Source organism: Melanostigma gelatinosum (genome assembly GCF_949748355.1).
Source record: "Melanostigma gelatinosum genome assembly, chromosome: 21".
In the NCBI taxonomy this organism is placed as follows: domain Eukaryota; kingdom Metazoa; phylum Chordata; class Actinopteri; order Perciformes; family Zoarcidae; genus Melanostigma; species Melanostigma gelatinosum.
The window spans coordinates 1913091-1926762 of record NC_136654.1 but is presented as its reverse complement, the minus strand read 5'-3'; the positions used below and the strand labels follow the sequence as shown (position 1 = coordinate 1926762).

Here is a 13672-nt window from a genome sequence, read left to right as displayed (position 1 = left end):
GTGTGTGTGCGTGTGTGTGTGCATGGTTGTGGTTGTGTGTGTGTGTGTGTGCATGGTTGTGGTCGTGTGTGTGTGCGTGTGTGTGTGCATGGTTGTGGTTGTGTGTGTGTGTGTGCATGGTTGTGGTTGTGTGTGTGTGTGTGTGTGTGCATGGTTGTGTGTGTGTGTGTGTGTGTGTGTGTGCATGGTTGTGGTCGTGTGTGTGTGTGTGTGTGTGTGTGTGCATGGCTGTGGTCGTGTGTGTGTGCGTGTGTGTGTGCATGGTTGTGGTCGTGTGTGTGTGTGTGTGTGTGCATGGTTGTGGTCGTGTGTGTGTGCGTGTGTGTGTGCATGGTTGTGGTTGTGTGTGCGTGTGTGTGTGCATGGTTGTGGTCGTGTGTGTGTGTGTGTGTGCATGGTTGTGGTTGTGTGTGTGTGTGCATGGTTGTGTGCGTGTGTGTGTGCATGGTTGTGTGCGTGTGTGTGTGTGTGTGCATGGTTGTGTGTGTGTGTGTGCTCTCTGGGTGTGTGCTGCGGTGTACAGTGTTTAAGAAACAGGTATAACTGTACTTGTGAGGTCTACGTGGAGGCGCGCTAATAAGAAAATACTTTATTTCCCATCAACCCGAGGACAGAGTTGTGATTTGTCATTAAACGTAAAAGGCTCAAAATCTATTTCATCACAAAGTGTTGCTGACGGCGGAGCGACTGGCAACACAAGCGGCTTCTAAAAGCAGTCGCTGTCTCGTAAACATGGACTTACAGGAGACATTTGCCGACAGCACGAGCGGAGCTTCACACGTCAGGTCTGCGATTGAGCCTGAAGGCAGGAGGCTCATGATGGCGCACAGCTGCAAACAGAGAAGAGCCACCAATCAGCAGATCAAACATCAAGACAGAAGAAGAAGAACACGTCCAACGCCGCCGTCTCTCTGACGCGCTCCTTTAATCCCCCAACACAGCCGGCCAAGTTGAATCCACCGAAAGACTGGCAGTGCCCTTGAGCAGACGATGATACATGTGTTAACGACTGCTCTCCACTCATTTGGAGCGCACCCCCCCAACTCTTTCATGTTTACAGATACAAGGACTCAATCGAATATAAAGGCTCAGCAGTGATGCACCTTCTTGAGGGCTGCAGAGCAGAAGTCACATCATTCGTCCTCATTGTCTGCGCGGCTGCAGCGACTTGTGTGCAAAAGGGGATGTGGGGGTTGGTTTGTCCGCTCTGGGCTACTTTGCATTTTGCATTTTGCATTTTGCATTTTGCATTTTGCATTTTGCATTTTGCATTTTGCATTTTGCATTTTTGCATTTTGCATTTTGATGAAGACGCGCATGTCTTTGGCCGAGGGAGAGACCCCCAGCGGTCGCTGTTCCGTCACAGAAACGCCTGCTTTTCATTTAGTCGTCGTGTTCGAGCAGCCGGCGAGCTTTCAACAGATAATTTTGATGAAAAAACAAACAGGCATGTTTTCAAACTCTTGTTAAGAGGTGAAAGGTTATGTCAGCGTTCCATTTCCTCAAAGTGTAACGTAATTACCAGTTTGGCGTTGAAATACTGAAACAACAGCAAACTGTTTTCTGTTATTCATTGCTGAGCTTCAGGTTGCTCAACACTACAGTTCACCCGCAACTAAAACCAGCAGCACGGCTGTCGCTGACTGAGTCAATCACATCACAATTACATTGCGGGGCAGAAGCACAGGCAGACTCAGGTCCACTCGGATTTGGAGCCAATAAGCACATCTGTTTTCAAAATCTATTTTTTCTTGCTTAAGATATGTCCCCTTACATTACAGACAGTGATATTTGGTAGAATCATGTTTTGAAGGGGGAGTGATAGAAAGTTGAGGTCATGTCGACACCCCAGCACGCAGCACGACGGACACTAACTGCTCATCCTCAACCAGTGACCCTCTTAGTTTCAGGTTATCACACAATAAGGAAAAGTATGAATATTATATAACATTTTTGCCAAAAGCTACCCCAACATCCTACACACAGGCCCTTTGAAGAAAACATAATTCTCATTATTGCAACATCTGAAAGACATTTCACTTCTTCCCTGTTTTGGCAGAAGCTGAAGAAGACGTTTCTGTGAGGAATGAAACTTGTGTTTGTGTTGAAGGCACATCGATACCCGATGGTCACAGCGGGGTGCGGAGTCGCGTCCCTGTAGCAGATGTTGTGGGCTGAACCGTCCCCGCGGCTCGCTGCGTCTGTTTCACGCTCGCCGAGTCCTGGCCGGGTATCAGAGGACGTCGCCTGCTGTACTGCCGGCCGTCGGCCTCCTCTCGCCTGATTACAGCTCCACAGCGTGACTGAACCCACGGCATGGAACAAGCCTGTTTATTCAGCGGGGCGTCGCTTTCTGTGTGTGGAAGATGCTCTCCGTTCAAATACAATGATGTGGAATTAGAAGTCTCGCCTACAGTCACGGGATTACTGTCAACAAAGAGAAGGCCACACTTCTAGAGTATGAATGAAAGGATTATGAGCGAAGCGTTGAAGCGTGAGAAATAGTTTGTGGTTATTTGAGATCAAGTCCTGAGAACCTTTTTAAAACCATCTTCTCTTATGTCGTAAAAACATGCAGCTTATTCTGCTTTACATGTTTAATAAATGCTCTAAATCAGAGTTTATTTCCACGGCTGCGTCTGGACACGTTGGTGTCCTCTGTGAGACGTGGGACAGATCATAATCATAACCATCATAATCTTTCACCACGCGAAAACTTCCCGACAACGACCGCCGCTCGAACCGGAAGAGCTGCGAGCTCCAAACTGTAAAATGGAAAAGGGTTTTTTGGTACACACCTCTAGGGGACAGGAACCGGTCCGTTGGGCCAGCAGACCCAGGGGCTGCTGGGTAATCTAGAGTTAAACCACACAACCAGCACACGAACCGGCCTAACCACCTTTCCCTTTTCTTTTGTTTGTTTTCATTTCTCTGCTTTCATTTCCTTTTTGTTTTTCACATACTACGCATAACATTTCTGAAATCTTGTAATACAACGAACAATCGTCTTAATGTGAGTTGTGAGTTGATGTTGTGACTCTGTTCACCTGTAGAGTCTCTAAATGTCTGTAATGTCACCAAACGTCTCTTTAAGACGTTTCCTCTCAATGAGTTTGTTCTCAGACTCTGATGATGAATCTGCATTCAGCAGCTCTGACGTTCACACTTCACTCGTTCATCCTCTCTGTGTGCTGAAGGTTCACACAGAGCGGTTTGTTCACTCATCACTCACACACTCGGTTATACGACATGCTACTAATAAAAACACGATCAACCTTGACTTTGAATGGTTGTTGACAGTATTTTCTGATTTATGGAGCGACACAAAGAAATATCATAAATGAAACAAGAGCTTTGAACCTGGATTTATCCAATGTTCAGGTTTATGTTCTTGAAATGTATGAAACTAAATCAAATAATTGTCCGAATTAAGAAATGAACTGGAGAAGTTTCATGTGAGTTTAATAATCGGAGAACCTCAGAAGTGAAGAGTACAGTACAGTACTCGAGTAAATGTACTCCGCTTCTTTTTCACCTCACAGCAGACACGTGAGGGGGTCCAGGTCTTAAGTCACAACAATGGAGGACGCGAATAGAAGCCAGGAAGGTTTAGAGGATTCCAGACTGTTCTTAGTGCTGCAGCTCTCAGTGATTCACCTCCGGCTTCTGCAGCATCACCAACCAACCACATGCCCGAAATAAGCCTCACATGAGTCATCCCGGGGAAGCTTTCAAGAGATGAAAATGTTAATTGGATTCCAAACACAGAACAGGAAGTGAGAGGAGTTAAAACTTTTAATCTCCATGTGTCCCAAATCTGTGTTTTCAGCATCAGCATCTGAGCTCCAGTCCCACAAAAAAAGAAAAAGAAAAAGAGGGAGGACTGGAGTCACTTGGGATGGTGTTTCTCATGCCATCTTAACCCAAACACATCATGCTTCAGTGTCTAATCTGATAAATGTGATGCAGATTGTTGTTTTCCAAAACAAATACTCGAAGTGGTGCAGAAAGAAGTCTGGATTACTGCCAACGCAGTTCAGGGAAAGCTAATGGATGAAGCTGAGCGATGGAGACAATATCCGAAACTGACATCTGGATGAGATGATGGTGTTACATCCTCTCGCATCAAGATTATATTCCGCTGAATAAGAGTTTATTACGAGATTTCTAATGAAATGTCCAAACCCGGATGCGATGGTTTAGAAACAAAAATGAAGCCAAAAGCGCAGAACTTACCTCGAGCAGACCGAAGCATTTGCGACGCATTTCCACCTGTTTATTGTTCACATAGTGTCCACATGCGTCAATAAATGTCTTGTGACTCCGTTGTATCCACCGAGACTGTCCCTCTTCAGTTTAATTCTGCAAAAAAAAAAGAAAGTCGCACCGTTTCTTGATGGTGTCCAATAAAAAGAAGAGAAGCAGAAAATGCTGCTTCAATGCAAACAGAGAAGCAGGCGCGTGGCCAGAGAGATTCGATCCATCCAGTGAGGAGGATCCCTTCAGGTGTCCTCTCCGTTCACTTCGGCTTTTCCTCCTCAAATGAAGTCGCTGCGTCAGTTTGTGTTACGCGGACTGGAAACCGAATCCACCTTTTGGAGAGACGCGCGCACCATCCACGGACTGTAGCGCACCCGCTCCACGGCTGGCCCCGCACCAAAGAAAAACCTCCCTTTGCTGGCACGCTTTACACCATCGTGTTCCTCCTCCCTCCTCCTTCTCATCCCCCCCCCCCCCCCCCCCCACTCCGGCTTCACATCCAGCGTGAGAGTCCCGCGCGGAGCCGCTGGTTCAGCATCGACGCCTCGACGCGCCGCCCACGTTGTGCCACTTAAAACCGGAGGAATAACTCAATTCCTCGCCTCGGAGTTAATTATGCAACGGCTCTCTGCGGTCCCAGATCCTAATCTGTAATCACTCTGCAATCTAGACGGCAGTGCTTTAAGGAAAGTTGGAGGACGCAGCTAAATGATTTGTTTTGGGGCGGATGAATCCGCGCGCATCACTGGAAAGAAGAGAATCTCATCCAGGAACAGGGAACCCCATAAATAACTCTGGTGGGTCATAAAAGGATTGAAAAGGAATGTAGTTACTCTGTCACACAATATGTTTTTTACTGACTTCTCTCTATTTCTGGACTATTTACAGTCGCAGGAACTGATTTAGTTTTGGTCACTTGGGGGCAGCAGAAACAAATTGAAGCACAGCGCTGACATATCATCAGCTTTAGGCTGACATGCAGAACTTAAACAAATAGTTCCACATCAAGCAAGCACAAAGCAACATCAGCATTCATCCGGAGCGTCTTTTGAGCTCAGTATTTGGTCTCCACCGCCTCCTGATCTGCTTCTTCAGCTGTTAAATGCTCCACCATGTTCACCAGCTGTTATCTAAGTGTGTCTGTCTGCTGTTTGCTGCTGAGCCGGTAGTGAACGTATCCTCATGCAACTGTTGGCATCTTATCTTATGGAAAGAGATTCCTCATTTGTTGTGCGTTTTCCTACGAAAGCCAGCAACACGTGTCCATGTCTGTTGCACGTGTACATGTCTGTTGCATGTGTACATGTCTGTTGCATGCATACAGCCTTTGTGAAATACAGCCGGTGAATCGTTTAGACTGAGCGGGTTTCTCTTGCTTTGTGTTGAAGTTTGTTTCAATGAATACTCTGATTGCTGTGCTGACACTCTTGTCTGTGTCCTCCGTACCGTCCTGTTACACTCGTTAGCTTTAGGAAAAGATGGTGAAATACTTTAGGTTCAGGCAACAAAACTGCTCAATAAGGTTTAGGAAAAGATCGTTGTTTAGGTTGAAATAACCGCAGAAGTACAACAACTACATTACGCAAGTGACGTGACAAATAAATCACACGGGGAACAAAGTGTTGTGTGGGTGAAAGATTGTTGGTTGTTGAACACATCCCTCTCAAACGTGTGCTTTTACGATCTTTCTGCTTCCTTCATGATTACGTGGAAAACATACTAAATGATTTAGTGGGATATTTACCAGTTAAAGCACATTATTAATCGTCGGTAACGGTCATGAATGCTGGATAACAGCCTTCATATGACCTATTTACACAACAAGCACAGATAGACAGCTCCGGTGTTGGAATATGTCTCTTTAGCTGCTGAATGCTCCACAATGTTCCCAGCTAGTCACGAAGCGAGTCTGTCTGCTGTTTGCTGCTGAGCAGGTACGGAGAACAGATGTTTTTACAGCTGTTTCTCTGTAATCAGCGGACTGCTGCTGACAAACGACACCAAGACAGAGAATCAAAACAGTAACGTTGCCGCCATAAAACCAAAACAATCAGCTAAAAAGATGCTAAAAAGCATCTGAGAGTAATTATGAAGATGTTCTGGTTCATCACGAGCAACACATGCGACGTCAGACTTTGATCTGTTGATCGACTGGCATATTGATTGTGGCGGCTGCAACCTCTCCGAGGCTACAGATCACAACTGCTCAACGTCATGCGCGCTCACGTTGCTTCTTTTGAAGGGACATGGTTGTGACACAGGTTCAACTCGTTTATAGCTCTGAGTTTTGGACATTGAGACTTCTCCTTTGACTCATGGAAGTTGTTCACTTTTCACATTGTTGTCCAACACTTAATAGTTCGGTTGTGGTTTTTGCATCGCCCCTGGTGCTCCTCTTCCTCCTGCCAGTTTTAAACCAAATGAATATTTCCCATGACGCATCACATCATCAGACGTGATGTCTTCTGCTCACAAGCAGGAGGAGCGACGGTTGTTTTGCAATTATTCAGACCAGCGAGCCTCCGAGTGCACAGAATGCTTTATGCACACTGCGCATAAGCTTTCTTTAGACCCGGTGACGTGCAAAGAGGCATTATTCAGACGACGCTTTAATACAAGGTGACAGTGCCCCCCCCCCCCCCCCCCGAGTCTGCCATCTTGTGAAGTGTCACTCGAGGCAAAAAGGAGGAGACCATGGCAAACTGGTTTATTAGTGTGCTCCTTGTAGGACACAGAGTACCTAAACCTGTCCAGCACCCAGGAGGCAATATCGTTTCAATCAAGCCGTCTGGTGTCATGCACGCTTTCGTGGATTTTGTTGTGGTCTCGCTGTGGATTTCAAATCGCTTTTTTCCTGCAGCTGGCGGAGTTCACCGTGAAGCAGACTGTCGATGACCCCTCCCCCTCTTCTTCCTCCATCTAATCTGAAATGCAATTCATCTCCAATCTAGACATGTCAGATCCCCGGCTCTCCACGCCGCCAAATACTGTGTGTGTGTGTGTGTGTGTGTGTGTGTGTGTGCGCGCGCATACTGAGGGGCATTCCAGATGCACGGCCGATGACAAAGCTGCAGCCGTGATGTGTTCGGGTGACGAGCATGCACTCGGACCCTCGTTCTCCTCACATGAGTGCATCCAGTGATGAGCATGTTTAACCTACCGACCCCCCGCTGGACGAGGTCGCTGCTGGAAAGAAGTTCTTTACAAGTGTTCTTACAGAGAGAACGTTTGGGTCAACTGACAAAAAACAAATCTGCAACTATTTTAATTAACGATGAGTTTATAATGCAAATATGAAATATTCTCATATGTGAGGATTTACTCCTTTTCCTGTTTATTTTCTTTCTTTCTTCCACCTTTATTTACCCAGTGCAAAAACGCTTCTGCAGCTGCTGATATTTGACAGCGTCAGCAGAAAACATCGATAAGCAGGCAGTTCATTTCATTACCAATGTTCCATTCTGAGGTTGAATAAGGAGGAAAAAGCAACTTTCTCACACAAACTGTGATTTTAAATGTTTCATTGTTGCGCTGTTGGTCGAAGCAAGCGTGCGATTTGAACTTGTGGTGGGTAAGCTCTTATTTATTTTTGCTAATTTAAGACAAATTAATTAACAAAGATAAACGATCAGCGCATTAATCAACAATAAAATCAGCCCTTAAACATGTAAAAGTTCATTCTTGTCCTTGGAAACAAACCAACCTCAACCAAAGAGCATCGATAGCTCTACAGAGCTGTAGAAGGAGGTTTGGTGGAGGAGGCTGAGCCCTTTGACGGCGCTCTGAGAGCATCAGAGCAGCTGTTCTGTGAGAGCTAATCCCCCCTTAAAGAAACACACATGAACATTAATCTGATAAACGTAGATCACAGGAGGAGGAGGCTGCTGCAGACGAACAGGCAGGAGGAACGGGTCAGTGTTTGATCTGCATGATTATGATTTAATGTTACTGGTCAGCTGCTAACAGCTGATGAACGCTTCATGAATTATGTAACTCGACCTCACATCAATTTCAACAAAAGCCACTTCACTTGTATCTCTGAAAATATCCTCTTTGACCCCAAAACATACAATGTTTCTGTTACTTGTGTTTGAAATTATATTACATTTGAGATCTGGGTAGAATAGGACCAGATCTGGTTTAAACCAGACCACATCTGGGTAGAATAGGACCAGATCTGGGTTAAACTAGACCACATCTGGGTAGAATAGGACCAGATCTGGGTTAAACTAGACAAGATCTGGGTAGAATAGGACCAGATCTGGGTTAAACTAGACCACAACTGGGTAGAATAGGACCAGATCTGGGTTAAACTAGACAAGATCTGGGTAGAATAGGACCAGATCTGGGTTAAACTAGACCACAACTGGGTAGAATAGGACCAGATCTGGGTTAAACTAGACCACATCTGGGTAGAATAGGACCAGATCTGGGTTAAACTAGACAAGATCTGGGTAGAATAGGACCAGATCTGGGTTAAACTAGACCACAACTGGGTAGAATAGGACCAGATCTGGGTTAAACTAGACAAGATCTGGGTAGAATAGGACCAGATCTGGGTTAAACCAGACCAGATCTGGGTAGAATAGGACCAGATCTGGGTTAAACCAGACTACATCTGGGTAGAATAGGACCAGATCTGGGTTAAACTAGACCACATCTGGGTAGAATAGGACCAGATCTGGGTTAAACTAGACAAGATCTGGGTAGAATAGGACCAGATCTGGGTTAAACCAGACCAGATCTGGGTAGAATAGGACCAGATCTGCTTCTGACCCAACTCAACCCGCTGATGAAGACCATGCGATACGGTCGAGAGCTTGAAAACAAGTCAGTTGGAGTCTTTGTCGATTAGTTATTTTTTTAAATACATCAATAGTCAGCAAGAAAAGTTGCAAAATCGTAAATTCATTCGTCCAATTACTGGAGCGAACTTCAAACGGATTTTTCTGAGATCGGAAAACTTGTCAAGTCACTCAGTGAAGACGGTGACCTAGAAAACGTGTGTGTGTGTGTGTGTGTGAGGTGTGTGTTTTTGTGTGTGTAACAATGTGATTGTGTGTGTATGTGTGTGTGTGTGTGTGTGTGTATGTGTGTGTGTGTGCGTGCTCATGCTGATTCTTGTTTTGATTTTTTGCCACATCTGTGCACTGTGTCGTACCGGCACACATTCAGAGCACCACTTGAAGAGCTCGTCCAACAACAACAAACACACCGAACACACCACTCGCCTCACACAGGACGCGTGTGAGGAAACGGACAAAAGACGGCGCGCCGCAGAGAACAAGGACCACCGGGAGAACGACTGTATATTTATATATTTATGAAGTGCATGTTTACGAATCGCTACGTCTCCTCCTTCCTCTCTCGCTGATATTTCAACCGGGGGTGAACAATTTTGAGAGTCGGCCCTTGAACCGGGGTTTTGTGACGAAGCCGAAATGAGTTGTTGGTGGAGCCTTCGGAAGATGGAGTATTGATTTTATGACGGGTGGATGTAGTAGCACCTTCCCCAACATGACACAACTCTGTGCATGCTAATGAGGCCGCCATGACAAAGACGGCCATTGTGCCCGAACGCACCGTTAACCTTTGAGAAGGTTTCATCCATGAAGCCGCTCTGATCATTTGTTCTCATGCACGTGCAGAACAGCCGTGACATTCACGCTCAACACTGTGAGAGCTCAGCGCTGCAACCTGATCACATTTAAAAATGAATTAATAAAGTGTAGTGGACTTCAGCGGTGCATCTCATTTCCGATACTCTTCAGCGGGATTACTTCCTGACAATCATATTTGGGCATTTTAGACTCCTGACACTTACGGGATGATGGTCGGTGGTTGTGTACGATGATAACAACACAGATGGAAATGCAATCTGTTTTAGGGGAACAAAAGATAAATATGAAATACAACAACAACAACAAAATCAAATCAAAAACACAAATAGAGATACGAATGAAAAACAAACGATACAAAGTACAACACAATTAAAAAATGCAAGTACTGATAAAATTAAATACAAACTGAAAATGGATTAAAATAAAGTAAACAATAAAAATATATAAATAAATAATAAAAAATCGAACAAAATTTGATTGAGTTCCAAATTCAGAGCAAGACTAAAAAGTACAAATATATAAACTAAACAAATGCAAATTAAATATAAATACAACGAAGATACAAGTAGTAAAAATATGACTGCTGCAGTATTTAGTATCTTATATGTGATATACTTTGATATTCTGTCTGTTCATGACAGTTAAAAAAAGTCAAATTAAATGTATTTTGAGTTCATGTTGTGAAACAATAAACCATGAATACTTCTTAAAGATACAGTACAAATACAAACAAATAGACAAACACAAGAAAATGCACACTCACAGAAAGAGCAACGTGCCCGCTGGGAATTAAAGCGACTTTAATTTATCTGGACATCCAAAGAGTGTTTCTGTCAGACAGTCATCCGTTAAGGTAATGAAGCCGCCAACAAGGTGCAGCAGGTCAGTCTCCTCCAACCTTTTTCCAGCCCATCTGCTTCTCTTTTTCATCCATCCATCATCTGTCAATTATTCTTTCTATCTGTGCCGATCGATATTTCTACCCGCTCATCCATCGACCGTCTGCCGCTTCCTGTGAGACGAAAACAAAACCGAGGCCGTGTCCGAAATCGCTCCGTCACTGCTCCTTATATAGTCGATGCTCACTAGTTTATTGGAGTTTCCTACAATCACGAATCAACGTTGCAACTACTTTTGTATTTTTGCATCGTGGGATTGTTAGCAGAACAATGTAATGTTGATGTGAGGCTTGGCATGTTGCGTGTGAATGTTAGACGGGTTGAGCGGAGCAATACGATTTCAATAAGTGCATGTTCTTCATGCGCGTAGCTACGACGGTGTGTGTTGGTAGTATTGGACGGCGCTGTCCGTAGTGCTGAAACCAACAGACGGACAACACTCAGGTAGTCAGGACGTCCCCCGTCACGTAACGCTGTTAGCTCTGTTAGCGCCGTTAGCACCGTTAGCTGCAAGCCGCCGGGTCAGCCTGTCGCAGGGTAGTCCAGCTCGTCAAAATGATGGCGCTCCACAATCACGTGTTAACGTTGTGAATTCAAACAAAAACAATTGCTTAGGTTTAGGAAGAAAATGTGTTGTCTCCCAAATAAGGTCCCATTGTGGTCCACCTGAAGGGGCGGGACTTTGCCTCTCTGTTGGCGGTCCTCCTCTGGGGACCATGAACCTTTGTGCAAAATGTTGCACAAACCCATCTGATGGTTGTTGAGATATTTCCAGTCTGGACCGACCAACAGAGCAACATTGAGCCACGCCGCTAGCGTTGCAACAGAAGCTCGTCGCGCACATACGTAGCGTGACGTGACCCGTTGGGTAAAATGGCATTCACAGGGGCCGTGCACAGGAAGGGCCCGGCCCATTGATTATGTCTCGTCAGCGGTTCCGGTGACAGCTCTCTATTTATCAAGCGCTCGTGTTCCCGTGGACTTGGCAGAGCTGCGGCAGGTGTGAAGGTCAACAAGAGAGTCATATTTTAATCAAAGACCAAAGAGCTAAAAATAAAACTCCCCCCGCGGGCACCTAACGGAGAGACTCAAGGAGACGTGAGAAGGCTCCGTGGAGCACGCGTTCTAATTATCACGCGCACACACACTGCTGCTTGTTGTTGTGCAGGAATGTCAGTTGGACAGGTCTTCTGCTCAAGAAGCTGTAGCTGAAGGATGTGTCGCAATGCACCTGGAGTCTGAGCCAAGAATCACACGCCAGGACGGAGGTGACGGTGCTGAAAAGAAGACATATAGACGGTGAAGCCTGAAGCCGTTGTTTGTGTCCGTGACCACGTTGTTCAGGATTCCAGTCGGAATAATGGCCCAATTATACAGGCGCATGTCTGTGTGCTTTACGAGGGCGTTTCATTTACAGCGCGGCTTCATCGGGGGGATGATTTACAGCCCTGCCGTTCTTCAACACGCCCTTGGAGGATAAGGATTTGTGTGAATGTATACTGTGAAGAGAGAAAACAGAGACGGTGCAACACGAGAGGAGGAACTGCTTTTGTTTAGAGCTCCTTTCGAGCAGCAGAAAGTAAAAACACCGGCTGAACGGTTCCATCTTGCATTTTTGTTTTTGCTACAGCTGCTTTCAATATCATCTGTGCTTCTCGCCGCTCCTCGTCAATAAATAGTCATAATAAACATTACTGAGCGTGCAGAGGGCCTTTCAGGACATAAGTACGTCAATAAACAAATATGGCAAATTGAAGTAACAATGGCAACACTTTTCAGGTATTCAGGTGTTGCAGCATTAGTAGCACGAAGACATCGATAAATACAGATATATAGAAAAGTAAAAATAAATATAAGAATACATCAGATATATCCAACTAGTATGAGAGTAGAAACTGATTAAAGACAAAGTTGAGAGTTGACCGAGCAGCAAGTTTATAACGTAATAATAATGAGACTTGTGAAACCTGTTTGATGGGTTTGTGTCGGCTACACCCCTCACACCTAACGAGCCCTGGCTTTGATTGGATAATTAGCTGTTCCTTTTTTAACTTGAGGAAGCATCTCTGTTTTAATTTGCCGCTCAGACAAACTCGGCACGTCAGGTTCAGGTTCAGGTTACTTTTATTTGTACCCGTAGGTAGACTTGGTTTGCAAATACGAGAGAGAGGCATCCATCTCGACAGACATTACAAACAGCACACACAACAAGACAAACATGATGTTTTGATCGGACGTTGACTTACATCACGTTCTTTTGTGATTCTCTTCTCAGCAGACAAAAACAGTTCATCCCGGTGCTGGTTCTCTTTGCTCTCTACATCTGTTCATCTTGTGTCCCACTCACACACACACACACACACACACACACACACACACTCACACACACACACCCCTTTGTAGATGCGAGCGCCCCTGTGAGGACCGGGGCTGACTTCAGGATTAAAGGAGCTGAGAGCGGAGAGGTGTGGCTCCTGTCACATCTGATCTCAGGTTTTCATTCATCACATGAATTCAACAAGTGTGCAGTGAAGGTGACAGCCAGCGGGACGCTCCGGCTCTCCTCTGCCCCCTGCTGGTGGACGGCGGGTCGTGCCCTCACAATGAGGCAGCAGCTTCAATAATGACCTCAAATATTAACAGATTTTACAAAAAAAAAGATCAAATAAGAGAGGTAGACCCCCCCCCCCGTCCCCGCACCATCTGGTAATCAGCGACATGCTTTGTTATGCAGCAGAGTCTCAGATATTAATCTTCCTTTATGAGCTCATTAATATCTGTGTTGACACCCGAGGACGCTCTCGAAAATTAGAAGACATTTTAAAATGAGATTTTTAGATGTCGTGCTGTGAGTCAAATGATGTTCTTTACAGTCGCTGTTAAAGACGTTTA

The 13672-nt window shown here is 45.2% G+C and overlaps 1 protein-coding gene across 2 annotated transcripts in view; it reads right to left on the bottom strand.

Annotated features, from left to right (window-relative positions):
- LOC306794700 (corticotropin-releasing factor receptor 1) overlaps positions 1 to 4581 on the bottom strand; it is a 44712-nt gene extending 40131 nt beyond the window's left edge. The window contains exons 1-2 of one of the 2 annotated variants that reach the window (XM_079292880.1): positions 4237 to 4581; positions 743 to 830 (exon numbers count right to left, since the gene is read on the bottom strand). In XM_079292880.1, coding sequence (XP_079149006.1) covers positions 743 to 830; positions 4237 to 4266 — 118 coding nt within the window. In that variant the 5' untranslated portion in view covers positions 4267 to 4581. The remainder of the gene's footprint in view (positions 1 to 742; positions 831 to 4236) is intronic. The other variant, XM_079292881.1, reaches the window with a different exon arrangement.
- Between the last annotated feature and the right edge of the window lie 9091 nt (positions 4582 to 13672).